We start from the raw sequence: 24,662 nt of genomic DNA, 5'->3' as shown, positions 1-24,662 counted from the left end.
AGCCCTGCCCACAGGTACCCTCCTACCAGCCCTGCCCCCCACAAGTACCCTCCTACCAGCCCTGCCCACAAGTACCCTCCTACCAGCCCTGCCCACAGGTACCCTCATACCAGCCCTGCCCCCCACAAGTACCCTCCTACCAGCCCTGCCCCCCACAAGTACCCTCCTACCAGCCCTGCCCCCCACAAGTACCCTCCTACCAGCCCTGCCCCCCACAAGTACCCTCCTACCAGCCCTGCCCACAGGTACCCTCATACCAGCCCTGCCCCCCACAAGTACCCTCCTACTAGCCCTGCCCCCCACAAGTACCCTCCTACCAGCCCTGCCCCCCACAAGTACCCTCCTACCAGCCCTGCCCCCCACAAGTACCCTCCTACCAGCCCTGCCCCCCACAAGTACCCTCATACCAGCCCTGCCCCCCACAAGTACCCTCCTACCAGCCCTGCCCACAGGTACCCTCCTACCAGCCCTGCCCCCCACAAGTACCCTCCTACCAGCCCTGCCCCCCACAAGTACCCTCCTACCAGCCCTGTCCCCCACAAGTACCCTCCTACCAGCCCTGCCCCCCACAAGTACCCTCCTACCAGCCCTGCCCCCCACAAGTACCCTCATACCAGCCCTGCCCCCCACAAGTACCCTCCTACCAGCCCTGCCCACAGGTACCCTCCTACCAGCCCTGCCCCCCACAAGTACCCTCCTACCAGCCCTGCCCCCCACAAGTACCCTCCTACCAGCCCTGCCCCCCACAAGTACCCTCATACCAGCCCTGCCCCCCACAAGTACCCTCCTACCAGCCCTGCCCCCCACAAGTACCCTCCTACCAGCCCTGCCCCCCACAAGTACCCTCCTACCAGCTCTGCCTCCCACAAGTACCCTCCTACCAGCCCTGCCCCCCACAAGTACCCTCCTACCAGCCCTGCCCCCCACAAGTACCCTCCTACCAGCCCTGCCCCCCACAAGTACCCTCCTACCTACCCTGCCCACAGGTACCCTCCTACCAGCCCTGCCCCCCACAAGTACCCTCCTACCAGCCCTGCCCCCCACAAGTACCCTCCTACCAGCTCTCCCCCCCACAAGTACCCTCCTACCAGCCCTGCCCCCCACAGGTACCGTCCTACCAGCCCTGCCCCCCACAGGTACCCTCCTACCAGCCCTGCCCCCCACAAGTACCCTCCTACCAGTCCTGCCCACAAGTACCCTCCTACCAGCCCTGCCCACAAGTACCCTCCTACTAGCCCTGCCCCCCACAAGTACCCTCCTACCAGCCCTGCCCCCCACAGATACCCTCATACCAGCCCTGCTTTATGTAAAGAGAGAAAGAAGGGGCCATTTTAAAACACACATATTTCTCTGACACTTTTTTTATCTCTTTGTGCATGTGTGTTTGTGTGCGTTTCTGTGTGTGTGTAGTCCTCAGGTACGGTTCACGCAGCAGTGGTCTCAACCAATCAGAATCTGTGCTGAGTGGCGTCAGTGCGGGCCAGCAGAGCTCAGGGGGAGGAGTCTATCTGCCAGACTACACTGTCAGGCAACTCACAGACCTGCAAATCATAAAGGTAACACACACACACAAACACACGTACACTCTTTACCCTGCCCTCCCAAACTACCCCCACCCCCCTCTCCTCCTCCCCCACTCTCCTGCTCCTCCTGGCCCACTCCTCTCACTACTACTCCTCTTCTCCTCCTCCACCTATCCATCTCCTTCTCCGACTACCCCACTTCTCCCCCTCCTGCTACCACCTCCTCTCATCCTTCTACTACCACCTCCTCTGCTAATCCACCTACCCCCTCCTCTCCTCTTCCTCCTTCTCCCTTCTCCTCCTACCCCCTACCCACCTCCTCCTCTCCTCCTCCCTACTCCTCCTCCTACCCCCCTTCTCTGCCCTCTGCCTCCTATCCCTCTCCTCCTACCCCCTCTTCCCCTCCTGCTTTAGATCAGTTGATCCTACGGGGGCTACAGGGACTTTGATGGAAAAGTTCTGATCCTGACAGAAAACAGAGACTGTACATCCTGTCTTCCTACCTTGTGTAAACACACACACACAGACCTGGTCACACACACACACACACACATCACCCACACACAGACCTGGTCACACACACACACACATCACCCACACACAGACCTGGTCACACACACACACACACATCACCCACACACAGACCTGGTCACACACACACATACAGACCCACACACACACCACCACCCACAAACATGGGCACATACACACACACACACACACACACACACACACACACACACACACACCACACACACACCGCCCACTCAAACATATACACAGCCCCCTCTCAAACACATACTTGCTGTTCCTTTAATCACAGGGATAAATTATCTCTATTTCCAGTATGAAGAATTTAAGATTAAAGTGATGTTCCTCCTGACTACACTCACACAAACACATACACACACACACACACATGCACACAAATAGTTATTCTTTAGTTTCTTAGTTTCAGGGATATTAGCTGTAAATAACCAAGCTCTGTTGTTGATATTTATAATGATGATAAGATGAGGATGAGGTCGAGGATGATGATGAGAATGTAGAGATAATGGAATTTATGATGGTGATGATGAGGATAACTATTTTGGTCAGGATGATGAGGATAGTGAAGATGATGATGGTGGGGATGATGATTATGATGATGATGATGACCTCCACCCTCAGATCACCAGGAACCACTACCAGAACGCCTTGACGGCCAATCGCATGGACACCTCCCCTTTGACCCCTGACCCCTCCGCCCTGGTCCCCGACAGAGGGGCCCGTCCCTCCGCCCCCGAGACACGCTCACACAGCATCGCCCTGCCGCTCACACACACACACACGCGCCTCGGGCTGGCTCGCCTCTCACACTCCCAGCACCACACACGCCTCTACAGCACCTCCCAGCTGAACCAGAGGAACCGCATAGTCCGTGAGTAGAACGCCAGCACGCACATGCGCACGCACACACACGCACACACACAAGCACGCACACACAAACACAGGCATGCACATAATCGCCAACACACGAAGGCAAGCGTACGCACAGGTACAATTGCAAAGAAACACACCAGCAAGCACACGCATACATAGACACGCATTCACCAACACTAACACTCAAACACATGTACACCTACAAACACACTGGCTGCCAGATGAGATGAGAGAACTCATTAGAGTCTGCCCGTGGCTCGAGATGTTACGTCAGATATTATGTTGTTGTTGTTGTGTGTTTACTGGGACATGAAGGAACCCAGAAGACTGTGGAGAGATTCTAAGAGCCAGCAGAGCAGAGTGAGAAGTAGCAGAACTCCCATTTCAACAAGGCAGATGATCTGGATCAATGTGTGTGTGTGTGTGTTTGTATGTGTTTGTGTGTGGGAGGGCTGTGTGTCTGGGGGACGGACGGATACGTGTGTGTGTGTTTACATGTGTTTGTGTGTGGGGGTGGTTGAGTGTGTGTGTGTGGGGGGGAGGTTGTGTGCGCGTGCGTTTGTGTGAGTTTGGTAAGGTTATGCGTTTGTGTGAGTTTGGTAAAGTTATGCGTTTGTGTGCATACGTTTGTGTGTGTGCGTGCGGGGGGAATGTTAAGCGTATATGTACGTGTGTTTGTGTATGGAGGGGTAGTTTTGTGTGTGTGGGGGGAGCGGGGCGGTGTGAGTGTGTGTATGTGGGCAGGGTAGAGGGGCAATCGAGTTTGTGTGTGTGTGAAGTTAGTCTAAATCTAATTTAACAGTATGTGTGTTGCGTAACCTTCCTCGCAAGCAGACTCTTCATACGACTGGCACTCGGCTAAAAATAGCTCTCATTAAACTGTAACCAGCGAGGAGGACAAATTGGACGTCATACCGTTAAAAATAATACTTTTGATAAAGACACTCATAAGAAGAAACAGAAACTTCAGAAACCCCCTGGTTATTAACAACCCCAGAAGTGTTTGGCGATAATCACATTTCAAGTTCAAATGCGTTTGTCATTTGTAACAAGGGCAAGTACACTGCCTGGTCCAACTCATGTCAACAGTGCCCTCTATCCTAAAACACACGGTGTGTGGGTAGAAGGGACACAAAGGGTAGAAGGTCAGAAGAAAAGCCAAGCTGACAGCTTGTTTGTCAGGTTTGAATACAGGCTTTCACAAACACTGGGCTGTGCCAGAGAATTTACATACTAATGAAATCATTATGTACTGAGGGAGAGAGGGAGACAGAGAGAGAGAAGGAGAGAGAGACAGAGAGAAGGAGAGAGAGAGACAGAGAGAAGGAGAGAGAGAGACAGAGAGAAGGAGAGAGAGACAGAGAGAGAGAAGGAGAGAGAGACAGAGAGAAGGAGAGAGAGACAGAGAGAGAGAATGAGAGAGAGACAGAGAGAAGGAGAGAGAGACAGAGAGAAGGAGAGAGAGACAGAGAAGGAGAGAGAGACAGAGAGAGAGAAGGAGAGAGAGACAGAGAGAAGGAGAGAGAGAGACAGAGAGAAGGAGAGAGAGACAGAGAGAATGAGAGAGAGACAAAGAGAAGGAGAGAGAGACAGAGAGAAGGAGAGAGAGACAGAGAGAAGGAGAGAGAGAGAGAGAGAAGGAGAGAGAGACAGAGAGAATGAGAGAGAGACAGAGAGAAGGAGAGAGAGACAGAGAGAAGGAGAGAGAGAGAGAGAGAAGGAGAGAGAGACAGAGAGAAGGAGAGAGAGACAGAGAGAAGGAGAGAGAGACAGAGAAGAGAGAGAGAGAGAGAGAGAGAGAGAGAGAGAGAGAGAGAGAGAGAGAGAGAGAGAGAAGGAGAGAGAGAGAGAGAGAGAGAGAGAGAAGGAGAGAGGGAGACAGAGAGAGAGAAGGAGAGAGAGACAGAGAGAAGGAGAGAGAGACACAGAGAAGGAGAGAGAGAGAGAGAGAGAGAGAGAGAGACAACAGAGAAAAGGAGAGAGAGACAGAGAGCTCCTCTGTGAGCTCAAGCAAACCATGATTGGTTTCAAGACTTTGATTTCCAAAGAGACCATCTGGTCTTTCACTCGCTGTGTGAGGCACTCCAGGGTGTATGTGTGTGGGGTGGGGGACTGGGGGGTTCTGACTAGCTTGTAGGAATCAGAAGTTTTCTAAAAAATTGTAAAACTAGCTCAATTTAAAGTTCAAGTGTCGTTTCTATGGGGGGTTTAAGGTTTGGGGAAGAGGGAGTGCATATGTAAACAAAACATTGGGCTGCTTTTGAAGGGCGGAACTCAGGGGCTAATGTACCGGCAGGATAATTGACTCTTGTGCCCGACGCAAATCTAAAATGGGTTGGTCTGAAGTAGCTACATTTCTCAGGAGGTGTGGTTTGGGCGTAACGTGCAATAAACCAATCAGAGCGTCATCTCACATTCCCTTTAAGAGCAGGCGCACTTATTCCATATTGCTATTATAATGGCGGATTTGCCAGGCGCACGCCAGGAGCGGTTCACAGCCGAGGAGACCGACGTTCTCGTCAGGGCCGTAAAAGACAGAGAAGTGACATTGTATGGGGATGGGAGAAACCCACATAAATTAGCTTTGTCCTTATGTGTCTTGCCACTATTGGTCAAACAGGTTTGATCCGTCATTACTGCAATTAGCCTGAATAATTTGGGTAGGCCTAAATGTGTATGCTAGATTTATGCCTTTTTTCACATCTTCATGGACACCAAAATGATTTCCCACGTGTGGTAATATTTTGCTTTGTAATTATGTATGGTTTGCAAAAACGGGAACTGCTGCGTGTGCAGATGAGAGAAGCAAAGTGTATGCGCCTTGTGCAAACGCTACATTATGGTCAAGCATGCGCCTTTAAAATAGCAGCTGAATAACGCGCCACTGACTTTAGACTACGTTTTTCCTGGTCGGTGGCGGAATTGTTTTCTGAAACTGCAAAATAGCACCAGGGAACGTTTGCGCCGGAACACGCCTCGCTGAACCGCCCCCGGGAGCGCAAGGTCATTCCCTAATTTACCCACGTGCGTCTTTGGAGGCAGGGTGCGAATTACGGGGGGTTTTGGGGGGGTCTGACCCCCCCTAAATAAGACTTGGAACCCCCAAAAGAGGTAAAAACAACAGGTCGGGGGGTCGATACACGCCTTGGAGAAGAAGCTGACCCCCCGATTGTCATAATTAGCACTCTTTTTGGAGGGAAAAGTCCACTGTGCGTCGGGTACAAAATAGGAATGATACCTGCGTCGGTGTACAAAGTCAATTCCGCTGGGTGCAAGATATGGCCCTGTGTGTCTTGATCTCTGTCATTGAAACCCGTTTTACACGATTCACCAGCCCCCCCTGCTGACAGAGGTGTAAAACATCACAGCAGTACGATTCCAAACAAAACCACGTCTGTTTACATGTAGAAAGCACAAGACCAGGAGATGTGCGGCAGTCGGTACAACCTCTTCACCTCTCTACGGCTTGACCTTACATTACATTTACATTTAGTCATTTAGCAGACGCTCTTATCCAGAGCGACTTACAGTAAGTACAGGGACATTCCCCCGAGGCAAGTAGGGTGAAGTGCCTTGCCCAAGGACACAACGTCAGTTTGCACGGCCGGGAATCGAACTGGCAACCTTCGGATTACTAGCCCGATTCCCTAACCGCTCAGCCACCTGACTCCCCTGTGGTCCCACCAAAGGAAGTCACACTGAGGCCCCTAAGCTCCATATTTAAAGCGCTATCCATCCTGGATACTCTGGGGCCAGTCTAATACAGGGGCCCCATGAATCCCTGACCCTCCCCAGCTGCAGGGGCAGGGCTGTTGATGGTCCGGCCTGTGTCCCTCCTGTCCCCAGGCAGCAAGTCTGACGGCCAGAAGAGCCCCAGTGACTCGGTGTTCCTGAGGATGGATGAGATCCCCTACATCTGGGAGGATCGCCCAGAGAGCCAGGAGGACAGGGGTGAGGACCCACACCGTGTTACGGTTCACATTTAGGTTTTGATCCAAAGCGACGTGCGAATGGTGCATTGAGGAAGTCCAGCAGATGATCACGGGTCAGAAGTGCATGGTGTTAGGAGGATTTAGGGCCTGTGTGTTTCATCACTTGAAAGGTGATTGGTCAGTCACCGTGTGTAATCAACTCAACATCTATCTCTCACCATTTCTATTTTCCTGTTTCTCTTATTCTGTCCCTCTCACTCTCTTTTTTCTGTCTCTCTTTCTCTTTTTCCATCTGTTTTTCACTCGCACTGTGTCCCTGTCTTTCTCCTCTCTCTTTCCATCTGTTTCTCTATTTGTCTCTCTGTCTGCCTGTCTCTCTCCCTCTCTCTTTCCATATTTTTCTCTCTCTTTCTCTCCTTCTTTCATTCTGTCTCTCTCTCTCTCTCTCTCTTTCCATCTCTTTCTCTCTCTCTCTTTACCTCTCTTTTCTCTCTATCTCTCTCTCTCTCTCTGTAGATGCTGTGCCTGGGGAGCGTGACTCGTCCGCCTCTCTCTTCATCAGTTCTCTCTCTCTCTCTGGCTCAGAAGAAACACTGGGAAAGAAGCTGCTGCACAAACTGAGTGAGCAAACAAACACAAACAAACAAACAAACACACACACACACATACACCCATACACCCATACACCCATACACAGAAACACAAACAACAAATCTTCTGGCACAACATGTCCTAATTGATGCTGGCAGGTGTATCATAGCAACAGAAGCTGAATTCTGCTACTACATCTCAACTTTGTTTAACTCTCTCTCTCTTTCTCCTTCTCTCCCTCTCTCCCTCTCTTTCAATTCAATATGCTTTATTGGCTTGACTGTTCAGGTTAAACAATGTAGCCAAAGCAGCACATATCAGAGATCAGAATTAGCAGTACTGTAATACTAAAACAAAAATCCGTACAAATATTTACTGCATTGAGGGATAAAATGTATATTTTTTTCCAATGTTCTCTCTCTTTCTTCATCTATTTCTTACTCTGCCTCTCTCTGTCTCTCTCTGTCCCATCTCAGTGATTATGTAGCTCTGCTACTATAGCTCTCCCTCTCTCAGGACGGTGAAAATGTGCAGGCACCTTGAAACAACATGACACAAACACACACGCATACCTTGTTACTGCATTTACACATTTCGATTCTCATAACTACATGCATCTCTGTTGTAGGTAACAAGAGGAGAAAAAGATCTCGTGATGGAGAGAAGAGTGTGGAGGGAAACACAGAGCAGCTTCATCTAAAGACCTAACACCTCCCTCTCCTGGTGGAGAGGAGTCCCCAGCACCTCCTCCTCCTCTTCCTGTTCCTCCCTCCTCTCCTTCTCCTCCTTCTCCTCCTTCTACCTCCATCCGGCCCTCATCCTCCTATTTATTCACCCCACCCTCCACCGCATCCTCCCCCGTGTCCTCCTCCGTCTCCTTCTCCTATTCCTCCTCTTCCCCTCTTCTTCCTCCTCTACCCCTCCTCGTCTGCCTCCTTTTCGTCCTCCAATTCCTCCTCTTCACTCTTTTCCCCGACTCCCTCCTCTTCCTCGTCCTACCCTTCTGCCTATTCTTCCTTCTCCGCCTCCCTCTCGTCTCTACCCTCCTCTCATCTCCTCTCGTCCTCCTCTTTCTGGGTGTCTTCCAGACGGACCCCCATCTCCAGGAGGAAGTAGCTTTAGAATCCAGCAAGAAGCTCCAGGGTGTGCAGCATTAGCATGGCGTGCGTGCGTTAGCATGACACCATCTTGTTGGAGGCCCCGGGGAGGAATGAGCCCTGCCCACCACGCCTACCGGCTCCTGTCGTCTCTGATGCGTCACTCAGGTCTGGAAGGTACCCACAAGCCTCTCCTGTCGGCCTCCGTGTCTCCTCTGTGTGGGTCTGTGTTCTGTCAGGGGTCGTCCACACATCCCTGGACATGATGGAGACCGTCCAGTCACGTGTGTTTTTAGTCCTGGTCAAAGGTCATTGACAACCAGGACTTTTCAAATCCTGGAACTGTACAATCCTAGTTAATCTGTACAGTACACAATTATAAGACTTCCATTTTGTCTACTTTTTGAAGTGTATGAAGCAGTCTTTATCTGATCCTGTCCTTCCGTGAATTAAATACACAGACTACAGCAGCTCCACAGCCAGACTGCTGAAACATAACCTCCTCAGTCCCTCTGCCCAGCATGTTTCATGAAACAACCAGGAGATTGGTCACACTGAGGACAGGATGGAGACAGAGCTTTCAAGCACAGGACACATATGTCCTTCTGAGCCAACACAACCTAAACTGAAGAGGAGCGCCATCTAGTGTTGTGGGATGGAATGACGAGGATTTACCCGTCATCAGACTATATTGCACATTTTCTCTCTGTCGCTGCCCGTGAAAGCAACAAGGAGAGAGCACAAATACAAAACGGAGCCAGTGTAAATGAACAGGAGTGACAAGAGACAAAGAAGCCTTTTGAATCTCCTCTGTTAGACCCCTGTCATTCTGACCGGACGCCATCCACTGCCATTGCCGTGACAATGGCACTCAACGAGCTAGGCTCAATATGTCATGTACTAAACCTAACCAACAGCCAACCAGTTAAAGCACAACTTTTACAAACACACAGGTACTTTTTCTCCATATTGAGGGGACTCTAAATGATTTATATATTATGACAAGCCATAAACTACTATGACTTGAATGACTACTCAATTTTCTAGCACCTTCAATGTTTGAAGAGAGATGCAATATTCAGACTAACCCCACAACTGAAGACACAATCTGTTACCTGGTGTTTTATAATGTAGGTTTTGTTATGAGTAAAGGGTACTATTAGAGTTGATAGAAATACTGATGTTGAACTACAGCCACTAGCATCATCTCAATGCCACAGAGTAGATATGTACTCACACACACACAAGTTTACTATACACACATTACACAGAACAGTAGAACATGTCTATAGAACCAAAAACCCATCAGTAGAACTTAATAGTTGAATGTAGAACACATCAACATAACATATCTATAGAACTCAGCACACATCAGTAGACCAAATCTATAGCACGTAGCACTCATGAATAGAACACATCGGAACATGGAACATAGAATTCTCACTGTGCCATAGTCTCTTAGATGAGTTCACTGTACATATTCATGTTCTGTATCAACTGTGCCATCTCCTGCCCCTTGTAAACACACACACACACACCTTTCAGTCTCCATCTACCCATTAGTCTTAATCCTCCACCATCCCCATGGTTTCCTGTCAGCTAGTAAAAACCTATTTACCTGATCCCCTCATTCTGTACATGAGCCGACTTAGACCCGAAAACCTGATATGAGCGTTTAAACAGCCATCATGGAGTCCATAGCCTTGTGTGGGCTAGGGGATAGAAATAGCACTGGACTAGGAGCTAGTGATGGGACTGGACTAGGGGCTAGTGATAGCGCTGGACTAGGAGCTAGTGATGAGACTGGACTAGGGGCTAGTGATGGGACTGGACTAGAAGCTAGTGATGGGACTGGACTAGGGGCTGGTGATGGGACTGGACTAGGGGCTAGTGATGGGACTGGACTAGAAGCTAGTGATGGGACTGGACTAGGGGCTAGTGATGGGAATGGACTAGGGGCTAGTGATGGGACTGGACTAGAAGCTAGTGATGGGACTGGACTAGGGGCTAGTGATAGCCCTGGACTAGGAGTTAGTGATAGGACCTGACTAGGGGGTTGAGATAGCACTGGACAAGGACCTAGTGATAGGACTGGACTAGGGGGTAGTGATGGGACTGGACTAGGGGGTAGATGTAGCACTGGACTAGGGGCTATAGGTTGGATTGGACTATAGGAGCTATTGATATAACATGAGATTAGGAGGATTAGGAGCTAGATATCTGGACTAGTGACTGGAGATATGGGCTAGGGGCTAGTGATAGAACTGGATTAGGAGCTAGATACTGTATCTGGGCTGGAGACTGGGGGCAGGACAAAGTAGAGGGGGGTGTTGAAGTTGAGGAGGCTGGAGGAGACAGATCGTAAGTGTGTGTGTGTGGGTGACGGGGGGAGGTGCCAGGTGCATGCTGGGCACTGCCTTCCTCCTCTATCAACCTAGAATATTCCACTAGTAGAAATCCCCAAAAGCTTGACGCTCTGATTGTGCATGCATAGAGCAGATGTGAGGGCCTGACTGAGACCTCTCCGCTGGGTTTGGACCCGGGGAAGTCTGCAGGGGTTTGGGGGGGTGCAATAGCCACACTAGACGGTGGGGCGAGGCAGCAGAGAAGTCTGTATGACAGTGAGCCATAAGACCAAGACATGAGAATCTGATAGTGAGAGGTTAGCTGCACAGCATAGAGGACTAGCATGAGATAGAACCGTACGGGGGTGTGCTACAGTAGACTTGTATGGCAAGCTAGTTCCTGACTGAGTTAGTGAGTGAAAAAGACAGACACTGTGTGTTTAACGTGTTGACATGTAGCAATAATGACGGAAGTCAACTTAAAACACCTGAAAAGCAAGATTAGGTGGCAAATTAGATTCTGTCAGATCAGGTTTGTGTTAGCTGCTCTTCATTGTGAAATATTAAAACATGATCCTGAGAGAGGAGGGAGAGAGAAAGAGAGAGGGGGAGGTAGAGAGCGAGTGGGAAAGAGGGAGAGGAAGTCCGAGAGAGCAAGAGGAGGAGGTAGAGAGAGAAAGAGAGTGGGAAAGAAGAGTTAGAGGGAGTCAGAGAGAGAGGGGGAGGGGGGGGAGAGAGAAAAGTGAGGTCATGCGTCACTGAGCTGCATTACAGGGATGGGGGAGGAGATATGACGTACTTTGACGTCAAACCGCTACCCCTTTTGAGCTACTGTACACACACACACACAGTAGGATCTGGTGCAAAGACAGAACAATCCTTTCTCTCTCTTTGGCTTACTCTGTATTTGATAACAATTTAAACATTTTTATTTTATATTTGTATAGATTCTAATGGATCAAGTGCATAGCAACCCACTAATTGATTCAATTTCTACAGGAGTTTGGATCCAGAGATTATATCAGGAAAAACAAGCCTAGTGTATGTTTTAAACAGAGAACCATGATCACTTCAATAAACAGATTGAAACAAAGACCTGTCTGGCTTGTTTGTTCTTCTTCATGTGTTTGTGTCTCTTCTTCATGGGTTAGGGTCACAGTCTTTACTAGAGGACAGATACCTTGTGGATTTCCTGGCAATTCATTCTTAGATCTAGATGGAACCTGGTTCTGAGAGGAACGTTTTCTCATCCGTTCTTCAGACTGGTCACACAACTCCATGGTCAGTCACCTGAATATATGGTTTGGTCTGAACACACACACACACACACACACACACACGACAATCCCTCTGGGATGATAGACAAGCTAAACGTACATCTAACACACAGCAAACAAATGAACACAGACACACAACAACCTTGTGTCGCAAATCCAGCAAGTACGACACAACCCATTTTCCAGGTCATATTTATTCAGTGTGTTGTTACATTATGAGTGTACATTTTGGACTTGAGAATCTCACAATTGAGTCTTGCAGCAGAATTGAACACAACACATCCATCAGAGGCCAAACATGAGGCATTTTGTGCATTGAGTATCTAATATATTATATATATATATATATGGATTATAGTGCAAAAGGGTTAAGTACTGACTTACAACTGAAAAACAGGCCTACTTGGTGGAATGTGAATACTGGACTGAAATGTTGAAACAGGTAACCATACTTTGGTACTTTTTGGGGATCATTCCGTGGTATGGGGTGTGAGATCGTGGCTCAGTGGGGACAGGACAGAACGGTTTGAAAAGAAGGCGGAAGAGGAGAAGGGTGAGAACGAGGACAAGGGGAGGAAGCCACCATTGTCCAACAGCGTGTGAACACTTGCAGTGTTGTGATCTTGAGGTGTACTGACCAACGCAGCACTCTCTCCACACACACATGCACACACACTCCAAGAAATGTAGAACTTGCCTAACTTTGTCTTCCCTGCCTGCCTAGGAATAAGTGATACATCAGCCTGTCTCTCTATCATGGTCTTTTACAATCTATGTTCTTCAGTTGGTCCTAATCATTTAGATAGTTTCATACTATCTATCGTATTTTTCGGAAATAAAACCGCGGCTTGTACCCCGATTTTACAGTTTTCTTGTGGTCGTACGGCTTCTATTCTGAAGCTGCGTATAGTCCGGTTTTAGAACAAAAAAGTGGCTTCGTCCCAAGATCTTGACAGACTGGAACTGTCCAAAACTGGAACAGGGGCTTATTGAAAGAGGAATTATTTACTGTGTCGTCTCAGTTACACTATCAGGGCTTGGAAATACAGTGACTTGCTAAAGTAGTAAACTTCGGTAGGCTGTCCTCAGGATTTGCAAACTAGCTAAACTTATACTATATCTAAAATAATTTTGTAGACATTTTGCCACGCATGGACATACTATCCACAACCGAAGTGTGTTACAGCATGCTGTAAGATAGCCTAGGCTACTCGTGCATTGCTTGTATCATTGTTCCCGTATCAAGTGCGGCATATATTTTGTGCGGGTTAAAATCCGATTTACAACACAAAGCTCCCATTCTGGTGGGGTGCGGGTTATAGAAAATGCGGCTTGTTTTCCGAAAAATACGGTATTTGCTTGGTCATTTGGTGAACGTTTGTTTTAACCTTTGTGAGGAGAGCTTGTAAATTCAGCAAATATAGGCCTACTGATTAATCAGTACATGACAACAAGGAATGTGCCTTCAACACCGGGAATAAATTATAATCAAAACATGTCAATTAGATTGTATATCATTAAAAATATCAGATAGATGACAGTGGCCAGTATGTCCGGACTTAGTCCTACTATTCACATACACACGCAAACACAACCTTGGTGTGAGAGAAAAATACCTCCTAAGCTAAAGGCCGGACACTGTGCTTATCTGTCATCTTTCTGATGATGACCTGAGAACTAGTCAATAAGAGCAACAGCACCAAAATACAATAATTCTACCAAAGAACTTAAATTACATCACCCACTGAAAGTACATCTACACACAGGGAGTGAACACAAACAAATATAGAGCAGAATATGATGAACACCTCTCTCAAACACTCACAACTGTTACGCTGCTGTGCGCATTAACTTAAGATTTAAAATGGATGTTGATCTAGACGGTTCCAGAGCCCGCACTGTCCTGGTGAGCTTGGCGACATGGTGTGACAGGGTGTGTGTGACAGTGTGGGGGGTGAGTGTGTGACTGTGTGTGTGTGTGTGCTGGTCAAACGCACACCACCATCCACATCTAACACACACCAGAGCAGCTGCAGGGACAGGAAGTACTGAGGAAGGTGCCAGGCCCTCGTGGGTTGTGGGTAGGGTAGTCCTCTCCTACTGGACCTTAGTGACGGCCTCGTATATGGACTCGGCTACGTAGTCGATGTTCTTGGTTGTCAGACCGCACATGTTGATGCGCCCACTAGCCATCAGGTACACATGCCTCTCCTTTATCATGAACTCCACCTGCTTAGCTGTGAGGGAGGGAGGTTGTTTAGAGGGAGAAACAGAGAACGAGCTCATCTGCAAATCTAAGAGTCTACAGCATCAGCACTTCCCTCTGGGGTGTGTGAGGGCAGATGGTGTGTGTGCGTGCGTCAGTTTGCCCCTGGAGGCTCGTGTATCTATGCTTATGAGTGTCCGTGTGTTGTTGGATAGTGGCCATGTGTGTATGTGTTGTGTGTACACACTAGAGATGTGTGTGCATACACTCAAGGGAGTGTGTACTCGTGTGTGTGTGTATGTATGCGAGTGTGCGCGTGTGTATATACTCACGGTTCAGTCCGGTGAAGCTGAACATGCCTATCTGCTGGGTGATGTGGTCCCAGGTGCCAGGAGTGCCCAGGGCCTGCAGCTTCTCCTGCAACTGAGCCCTCATCAGCAACACCCGGTCTGCCATGGTCTTCACATTGTCCTTCCTGGAGGGAGGGAGGGTAACAGTATCATGAAATGGTCGGATTTAGACCAGAAGTTTGTGTATGAGAGTCAGAGGCTAAACGATGGAGTCAGATGGCTAAACGGTGAGGGAGACGGGATAGTAATTTGAAGGTTGCCAGTTCGATTCCCAGCCGCGCAAAATGATGTTGTGTCCTTGGGCAAGGCACTTCACCCTACTTGCCTCGGGGAGAATGTCCCTGTACTTACTGTAAGTCGCTCTGGATAAGAGCGTCTGCTAAATGACTAAATGTACATGTAATGTAAATGTATGAATGTGTGTATGCATATGCATGTGTGTACATGTGTGTGCATGTATGTGCGTGTCCATGTGAGTACCCACCACTCAGCGAAGAGCTCGGGGGTGTTGAGGGTGATGGCCACCAGGCGAGCCCCCTGGGACGGGGGGTTGGACCAGGTGGTCCTGACGATCTTCTCCATCTGGGACAGAACCCTGCTCAGGTTGTCGTGGTCACGAGCCACCACTGTCAGGTTCCCCACTCGCTCATCTGACACAAAGACACACACGGACGTGCACACAGTCTGTGTGTGTGCCTGTATGTGTGTCCATGTCTGTGTGTACTGATGACTTACTGTAGAGGCCGAAGTTCTTGGAGAAGGACTGAGCACAGAACATCTCGAAGCCCAGAGACACAAAGTAGCGCACAGCCCAGGCATCCTTGTCCAGGCTGCCTGATGCAAAGCCCTGGTAGGCCGAGTCGAAGAACACAAACAGGTTCCTGCGCTGGAACGTGGGAGAACACAGGAGAACACCTTAGAACCAAGAGAACATCTCAGCCACTGGAATACTACAATCAAGAAATACTCCTTCTAGATGGGTTGATAGATGGAATGAATGAACAGATGTATGGATGGAACAGATGGATAGATGGAATGGATAGATGGATAGATTGATTAATAGATGGATGGATGGACAAATGGAAGGATAGAAAGATGAATGGTTACTTTATTTTTCCCAAAGGGGGAATTGCGGCATTACAGCAGTGTATCAAAAACAGTTATACACAAATTATAGTAAAAAGGTAAACAGAATTTATAATTCTGTTTACCTTTTTACTGTAATTAGACACACAGCAGTGTGTCTAACCAAGACATACACACACAGAAGCACATGTACCATAGATCTACCAATCATGAACCAGTGATCTGATACAGGGTCCGGATCTCTGTCATGTTGCAGGTTACTTGAATAGTATTGTGTGTGTGCAAGCACGTGTGTGTGTGTGTGTCTTACCATCATGACCTCAGCGATCTGCATCCACTGCTCTGGGGTGGGGTCCGTGCCAGTGGGGTTGTGGGCACAGGCGTGCAAGACGAAGATGGAGTGCTCAGGGGAACTCTGGCACACGGGGTGAAAAGGTCATAGGTCAATATCCCGTCGCTGTGGTCGAGGTGACCGTTTGCTAGGAGAGTCCTCCTGTAGGTTTTCGGATGTTTGAACCACAGAAGAAGTAGGCCATGCAGAAAGGCTGACGGGCGTTCTGCAACTTCTGTGTATTTCCAGCTAAAAAGGAAAGGAATTCCCTGAACGTTACCTCCAGGTCTCCAAGGAAACCGGCCAGGTCCAGGCCTCTCTTCTCTGCATCCCAGTATTTGTAGGAGCGTACGTCTTCAAAGCCAGCGCTGGCAAACACGGCGTTGTGGTTCTCTGCAGGATACACACACACACATATAAACACAATATACACACACATAAACACAATGCATACACACACACACACACAGGTACTCAAACACACACAAAGATACAAAGGCACACATGCACACAGTGTACCTTTACAGGCCTTATCAGGAGGGTTTAATAAAGACGTTTTAACCAAACCTGTTCATTAAACATCCACACATGCTAAACTACCGTGCCAGAGGAAGTCAATCAGATAAGGCCACTGCACAAAGTCCAAACTGAGAAATGATAACCATATCAACTCTTAAGCTACGACTTCCAGTATGCATGTGCATGCGCATAGTTTGTGTGTATGGTATGTGTGTGTGTGCAGCGTGTTTGTGTGTACCCCAGGTAGGTGCAGAAACATAGACAGGTGTCTTGGTGTTGTTGGTCCCGTTGTGAAAGCGTCTGAGGAACTCCGCCCCCATCTTCAACGCACCCGTCCCCCCCAGACACTGCACAGCCCCCACCTGAGAGAGAGACATACACAGACAGAGAGAGAGTGATTCAAAGTTATGGTGTTCTCTAGTCTGAACTCACCCTGTTCTACCCTGTCCTCCAGTCTGAACCCACCCTGTTCTCCTGTATGGCTGGGCTATCCTCCCCAAGGGCGATCTTAGAGGCAGAAGACCTGAACTCGGGTAACCCCAGGATGCCCAGGTACTCATGGTTCAGACTGTTGTCCTCCACGATGATCCTCTCCACCTTCTTCACCACAGGGAGCACCCACGGCTGGCCTGCATCTGTACGGTAGGCTGGGGGGGGGGGGGGGGGCAGAAGGAAAGGGAGGGAGAGAGAGGGGGAAGGAGAAAGGATGAGAAAAGATTGACTAACTTTCCAACGTAACTTGAATACCTGCTTAGATAAACTGTGTGTGTTTACTGCAGACTTGTTGTTGATATGCCCCTCAGTTATCTTAGCTGAGCCTAGATGGTCACAGAGCTAACAGTCTAATGGTCACGGATGCAGCAGTCTCAACCAGACTAAACCTGTTTGGTCCTGTGAGACTAGAACATGCACTTTAGCCTGTTGTCCTTAGCTACAACCTAAGCAGTGATAAGGAGTGGATACACACTAGCACATCACCAATAGAAAACACAGATATACTGTATATAGTCTATACATGCACATATAGGGCTACACATGCACACATACGCATGCACATACAGTGTCAGTGAGTGGTGTTACCTAGGTAATATTTAACTGTGCTAACCAATATGAGAAAGTCTCATTTCTAGTTTCTATCTCTGGTCTCTACATGTAATAACAAACTAGATCTGCACACTCAGCCAATAGCTTTAGAGAGACACTTTATTTTGCCCCTGTGGCTAAATTGGTTTACAACACAATCACAAGGCAATTTGTCAATATCATTCACCACTCACCAGACATACTCACAAACACATACCTTGCACCTAACCAGACTAGCTAGACACCCTGCCTGTTATTATATGCATTACCTGTTGACAAACTTTTCAGAAAATGTTTCAAGGAGAGTCAAGGAGGTGCCTCTTGTTTCACCAACAATATTGTTTCTTATTAATTATTCTGTCCTGTATGTAAACTAGCAGTGTTATCATGTATGTAGACTAGCAGTGTGGTCCTGTATGTAGACTAGCAGTGTGGTCCTGTATGTAGACTAGCAGTGTGGTTCTGTATGTAGACTAGCAGTGTGGTCCTGTATGTAGACTAGCAGTGTGGTCCTGTATGTAGACTAGCAGTGTGGTCCTGTATGTAGACTAGCAGTGTGGTCCTGTATGTAGACTAGCAGTGTGGTCCTGTATGTAGACTAGCAGTGTGGTCCTGTATGTAGACTAGCAGTGTGGTCCTGTATGTAGATTAGCAGTGTGGTCCTGTATGTAGACTAGCAGTGTGGTCCTGTATGTAGACTAGCAGTGTGGTCCTGTATGTAGACTAGCAGTGTGGTCCTGTATGTAGACTAGCAGTGTGGTCCTGTATGTAGACTAGCAGTGTGGTTCTGTATGTAGACTAGCAGTGTGGTCCTGTATGTAGACTAGCAGTGTGGTTCTGTATGTAGACTAGCAGTGTGGTCCTGTATGTAGACTAGCAGTGTGGTCCTGTATGTAGACTAGCAGTGTGGTTCTGTATGTAGACTAGCAGTGTGGTCCTGTATGTAGACTAGCAGTGTGGTTCTGTATGTAGACTAGCAGTGTGGTCCTGTATGTAGACTAGCAGTGTGGTCCTGTATGTAGACTAGCAGTGTGGTCCTGTATGTAGACTAGCAGTGTGGTCCTGTATGTAGACTAGCAGTGTGGTCCTGTATGTAGACTAGCAGTGTGGTCCTGTATGTAGACTAGCAGTGTGGTTCTGTATGTAGACTAGCAGTGTGGTCCTGTATGTAGACTAGCAGTGTGGTTCTGTATGTAGACTAGCAGTGTGGTCCTGTATGTAGACTAGCAGTGTGGTCCTGTATGTAGACTAGCAGTGTAGTTCTGTATGTAGACTAGCAGTGTGGTCCTGTATATAGACTAGCAGTGTGGTCCTGTATGTAGACTAGCAGTGTGGTCCTGTATGTAGACTAGCAGTGTGGTCCTGTATGTAGACTAGCAGTGTGGTCCTGTATGTAGACTAGCAGTGTGGTTCTGTATGTAGACTAGCAGTGTGGTCCTGTATGTAGACTAGCAGTGTAGTTCTGTATGTAGGCTAGCAGTGTGGTCCTGTATGTAGACTAGCAGTGTGGTCCTGTATGTAGACTAGCAGTGTGGTCCTGTATGTAGACTAGCAGTGTGGTTCTGTAGATTTGCATGTCCTCAGTTCACAGCAGCTAGGCAGCTGAAGGGATTACCAGGCTTTAGGTCTCCTGAGCTGTTCAGCCCTGGTATACAGCTTGTGTGTGTGTGTGTGTGTGTGTGTGTGTGTGTGTGTGTGTGTGTGTGTGTGTGTGTGTGTGTGTGTGTGTGTGTGTGAGAGAGAGAGAGTTGAGTGTGGGTGAGATAGAGAGAGAGAGAGGTGGGGGGCAGAGAACAGAAGTGACACAGCACAGTTCTATAAAGGGTCAGGCTGTGTCCACAATTCCAGCCTAGGCAACAGGCTCCCATTGGTTGCTGATCCCCATCGGTTGCTCGGCCTCTATCGTTCTATGGTAATGACTGTGAACCTTTCATGGTGCTGACCACTGAACTACAACATTGTTGAAAGCTATTGAGCAGAGATAGCTTGCACCCCATAATTGTGAGGGGATGGAGGGGGGAGGGGTAGGAGGGAGTGGTATGGGGGGAAAGGGGGATGTAGGCCAGAGCTTTAGGTTATTACTACAAACTAAGACAAATCTATGTGCCTGTTGTGAACTGTTACAGCCCAGAGAGGCCGGCGAAATGCTAATCCTAAAGGCCAGAGACCTGAGGCCAAGCTGTAGCTACAGAGCTCTGCAGCATGTGTGCCTGTCTCCCTCACATCCAACCATCACTATCCAGGTCTGTCTGTCTCCCTCACATCCAACCATCACTATCCAGGTCTGTCTGTCTCCCTCACATCCAACCATCACTATCCAGGTCTGTCTGTCTCCCTCACATCCAACCATCACTATCCAGGTCTGTCTGTCTGTCTGTCTGTCTGTCTGTCTCCCTTACATCCAACCATCACTATCCAGGTCTGTCTGTCTGTCTGTCTCCCTCACATCCAACCATCACTATCCAGGTCTGTCTGTCTGTCTGTCTCCCTCACATCCAACCATCACTATCCAGGTCTGTCTGTCTGTCTGTCTCACTCACATCCAACCATCACTATCCAGGTCTGTCTGTCTGTCTCCCTCACATCCAACCATCACTATCCAGGTCTGTCTGTCTCCCTCACATCCAACCATCACTATCCAGGTCTGTCTGTCTGTATTTCCTTCATTCAGTCTCTCTAAGGATTGCTATATGAACGATTAGATAATCAGAACTTTTATAAAGCTGCCATCAGGAAAGCGGTCACAAGTGTATCTGAGGCCAATGAACAAAGTGCAATATCCTGTTTGTTTGTATGTGTGTGTGTACGTAGGTCTAATGATTATTGAGTAATGATGTTCCCTGTTTGAAGCTTCTGTACTCTTTCCTACCAATAGAAATGAGGGGTCATTAACGATTAGTCTACTGACTGATGCCATCGGGGAAATAACAGGTTCTGTTGTTTTGGTGTGGTTGAGAGCCACATTGTGACTCAGCTAAAACATGAACATGTTTTAGCTGAGTGAGGGGAGTCAGGTGGCTGAGCGGTTAGGGAAGCGGGCTTGTAATCAGAAGGTTGCCAGTTCGATTCCCGGCTGTGCCAGAGGACGTTGTGTCCTTGGGCAAGGCACTTCACCCTACTTGCCTCGGGGGAATGTCCCTGTACTCACTGTAAGTCGCTCTGGATAAGAGTGTCTGCTAAATGACTAAATGTAAACATGAGGTAGATGAATCTCCCTTGCATGCTCCCATGCTAACCACTGATTTGACATGAGTAGGTTGTAATTGTTAAGGGTGTAAGGAAGGTTGGGAGTCCGTATAGGATAGTGTGGGGGAGTGAAGGAGTCCTGATTGTGGCACATTGATTAGGTGACAATAACACAAGCAACACTTCTATCATCTCTACTCTCGTGATTAACAGCCTTCTGGATGATTGCCAAAAACGGAGATATCAGCGTTATCCCTCCGGCCCTGGACCGGCGGCACAGTTAGACCAGTTATTCAACAACCTTTTCAACAATAACAATTTACACGCTTATTCATTAAACTTAATTTCTGTGAAATTACAGTATTTGAAATAGCCTAATTGGTTACATTTATAATGGCTGATACAGTTTGTGTAAGGCGTTACTTAGTTCCAGGAAAAACAGCTCGTAGCTTCATAGCTTAGAGTTTGCGCTGTCTTGTGTCCATCTAAATTCTCATGGAATACATACAGCAGATGGAGACAACTCTAGTTATCATGCTAGTTGTAGGCCTACTAGGTCTAAATAACTTACACCAACAACGTTGGTTAAATGACTGCAACCAACCCTCGCGTACAGGTACGCCAAGTCATCTTTTAAAAATATATAAATAAAAGCGTTAGCTTGCTACATTTAACCAAGAAAGAATGTATGGCTTTTTAACATAAGGATTCAAACTCTAACAAATAGCCGACGATGACTTTGTGACAGTTTGTGACGCTTGACTTGCTGTCAGGACCCATGGCCTGATCGTAGCATCATCTTACCTCCAACTCCAAGGTTCACCTTGTTGGTGTTCTGGTCCTCGCGGAAATCCGACGACAACTTGAACACTGCCACTGGAACAGCCTGGGGAACCTCAGTGAATACCGACATGACGCTGAATATGACTGGATTTAAATATTCAGAAATTAGATTTTGTCAATTGGTATTAACCGTTAACCTGGCTATGTATCAGCTTGGCAAGACTGTTATCGGCTCTGCGTTCACCTTGAATTTAGATGTGCAATGGAGAATGGGCGTGAACGATGTGACCAATGGAAATTGGGAAAGAGCAGCTAACCCAATCAAACGGACAAATCAGAAAAGGTGAAACGAGTTCCGCCCATGAAAGTTGGCCAATGAATATCGTGTGTTTTGGATTGACGCATTCCGATGCAAATCTTGGTCCGAAAGAGGCGGGATTGTTCACCAGCATTACCCGTTCGGAATACGTCATGACAGCCACACGATGGCGCTAGAATCCTTCTTTTGGTACTAATATTACATTTACATTTACATTTATTCATTTAGCAGACGCTTTTATCCAAAGCGACTTCCAAGAGAGAGCTTTACAAAGTGCATAGGTCACTGATCATAACAACAAGATAGCCAAAAAACATCGCGAGTAGCCAAAACATGAAGCACACATTGTGAACAACCAAAGTAAGTGCCAAAGGGAAGAACCATAAGAGCATGTAGTTAAACAAGTCACAACCAAACAACATGAACAGCTATAAGTGCAAGTGTACCTGTGGGAAAAAGCAAGCAACAGTAATAAAACAATATATCACAGCGAGAACCAAAAATTTTAATCAGTTACCACTAACTAATATTAGAGTTTAGTTGTCTATAAAAAGCTTTCCAGTGTTATGTCATGACTATTGCACAGTCTGTCTGTAAGCTCCCAGAATGGGATTTTACATCATTTATACATCCAATTCACCCAAGTGAACCAATCATAACAAATCGATCACAGGACTGCTTTTGGCAACTCAGCCAAGAAAATATGTGGTGGTGGTGGTGGTGGGGGGGGGGGGGGGGGGGGTGTATGGGTCTTGAAAGAAAGGAGTACAGCTCTCATCTTAGTTAATCCTTATGTCAACCGTGCTTACGAAGCCCAGCGATCAATGCCTTACACTCATCCATGGGTGAATACCTGAACCAATCCAAACTAAACAAGGAGTTGAATAAAATGACATCTTGTTCTTAAAAACCTTCACAGAGACAGAATGATACAAGTGTTTTGTTGTTTCATGTGTGCGTGTGTGTCTGTGTTTCCAGCCCAACAGCAGTTGCTCATCAGTGCTGTTCCCTGGGGCCTGGGTTGGGATGGTGTGTAAACAGGCAGGCTTTCGGGCCTTCTCTCTCAGTTGTCTCCCCAGGGTAAAGTGCTTGATAGATGAAGGCCACTTCACTCGCTCTCTCCCTTTTTCTCTCTCTGTCTTTCTCTCCCTTACTTCTCTCTCTTCCTCTTTCTCTCTCTTCCCAGTCACTGAATGATAATGCACATTTACTCAGGAACCATGTGAAATACTGCAGAATTATTTAGTTTCAGTCTGAATGGCTTTATGTCTGCCTATCAGACCCATTCCCTCTCAATCCCCCCACTTCCTTGCTCTCTGTCTCTCTCTTTCTCGCTCTCTCTTTCTCTATCTCGCTCTTTCTCTCACTCCTCATAGTCAGTGAGGGTCAGTGAGGTCTGCGTTGTTAGGGTGTAGAAGCTGCTACACATGAAGGCAGATCAGATCAAACTGCAGTAGTCTGAATGCCCTGCTGTAACACACACCCTTCCCTCCACCACCTCCTCCACCCCCCCCCCCTTCATGCCCCCTCCTTCACCATCCCCCTCCCCCCTCTCTTCACCCCCCCTCCTTATTTCCTCCATCCCCCTCTCTGCCCCTTCTGACAGTAGACTTGATGTGTTCATTCTTTCCGACCAGGTGAGGGTGTCATGTGTGTTGCCTATCACTGTCATCCTAGCAATTATGGGATTTGAGCTCCCTGAACAGGCTTGGGTGCCTGCAGGCATGTGTGTGTGTCCATGTTTGTGTATCTGTGCTTGTGGACACGTGCGTGTGTGCCAGTGTGTGTGTGTGTGTGTGCGCACTTGCATGTTTGGATATCTGTATGTGTGCACACGAGTACGTGTATTACCTCTGCATGTGCACACATGTGCGTGCGTGTATGTGTGTGGTTGGGGTGATGTAGGGGGGGGGGGGACTAAGGTGAATAGGCTCAGAGGAGAGGAGTGAGTCAGGGGAGATGACAGGAATCGCCCCTGGTCAGATAGAGCCATAGGGATGGGTCTGTTACTGAGACATCAGTGAATTAGACCCATTCTATGTAGATTCGGCCAATTATCACAGTCTGACACATTAGTGGGTCCATGTGTTGAGAAACCAAAGCTCTACTAAGTTAGGGTTAGGGTCAGTTCAAAAAGTGTTTTGTGACGCTATCAGGTTTTCATCAATGGTGTAGGAAGCCGACACCAAGCACACACACGGACGTCGCCACATTCCAACAGATGTATCATTCAACTATAAACAAAAACGCGTGTATGCACACACACACACACACAACTTTACATTCCAGCGGCAGCCTAGCGGTGTGTTGCTCATGTAGCAATCCTGCTGCCTCTGTGGTTCAATGAGCAGTGGTGACTGAGGGCCTTTTCAGCGCACACCACTGTTTGTTTTCCAAAGACAGTGTCATCAATTCTACTACAATGGGCCAGACACACTACCAACAGAAAGGGGGGCTCCATGTTTCCATCTGAGCAGTGACTGATGGGACATGAAGTAGCCAACACGGCTCTTTTGTTAGTCAGCGTGTGTCTGTGCTAGTCGTGTGTGTGTGTGTGTATCGCGTTCCCTTTGGCGAGGGCAGTTGATAGAAAGGTACATGCCTGTTCGGGC

The 24,662-nt window shown here is 48.0% G+C and overlaps 2 protein-coding genes across 2 annotated transcripts in view; one reads left to right on the top strand and one right to left on the bottom strand.

The window, feature by feature from the left end:
* LOC136943144 (metal transporter CNNM1) overlaps positions 1 to 8,176 on the top strand; it is a 16,442-nt gene extending 8,266 nt beyond the window's left edge. The window contains exons 6-10 of the mRNA XM_067236372.1: positions 1,411 to 1,556; positions 2,694 to 2,943; positions 6,792 to 6,896; positions 7,394 to 7,498; positions 8,097 to 8,176. Coding sequence (XP_067092473.1) covers positions 1,411 to 1,556; positions 2,694 to 2,943; positions 6,792 to 6,896; positions 7,394 to 7,498; positions 8,097 to 8,176 — 686 coding nt within the window. The remainder of the gene's footprint in view (positions 1 to 1,410; positions 1,557 to 2,693; positions 2,944 to 6,791; positions 6,897 to 7,393; positions 7,499 to 8,096) is intronic.
* A 4,150-nt stretch (positions 8,177 to 12,326) lies between these two features.
* Positions 12,327 to 21,896, bottom strand: got1 (glutamic-oxaloacetic transaminase 1, soluble). Its single transcript, XM_067236371.1, has 9 exons — positions 21,753 to 21,896; positions 17,145 to 17,326; positions 16,918 to 17,041; positions 16,441 to 16,553; positions 16,140 to 16,244; positions 15,479 to 15,629; positions 15,228 to 15,393; positions 14,726 to 14,868; positions 12,327 to 14,424 (listed from the first exon to the last, which is right to left on the bottom strand). Exons 1-9 carry the CDS (start codon positions 21,859 to 21,861, stop codon positions 14,285 to 14,287), a joined length of 1,233 nt encoding a protein of 410 aa, XP_067092472.1. The 5' UTR covers positions 21,862 to 21,896; the 3' UTR covers positions 12,327 to 14,284.
* Positions 21,897 to 24,662: the final 2,766 nt, after the last annotated feature.

Source organism: Osmerus mordax, chromosome 5, assembly GCF_038355195.1.
Source record: "Osmerus mordax isolate fOsmMor3 chromosome 5, fOsmMor3.pri, whole genome shotgun sequence".
Lineage (NCBI taxonomy): Eukaryota > Metazoa > Chordata > Actinopteri > Osmeriformes > Osmeridae > Osmerus > Osmerus mordax.
The sequence above is the reverse complement of the archived record's forward strand: the minus strand, read 5'-3'. Positions and strand labels throughout refer to the sequence as shown.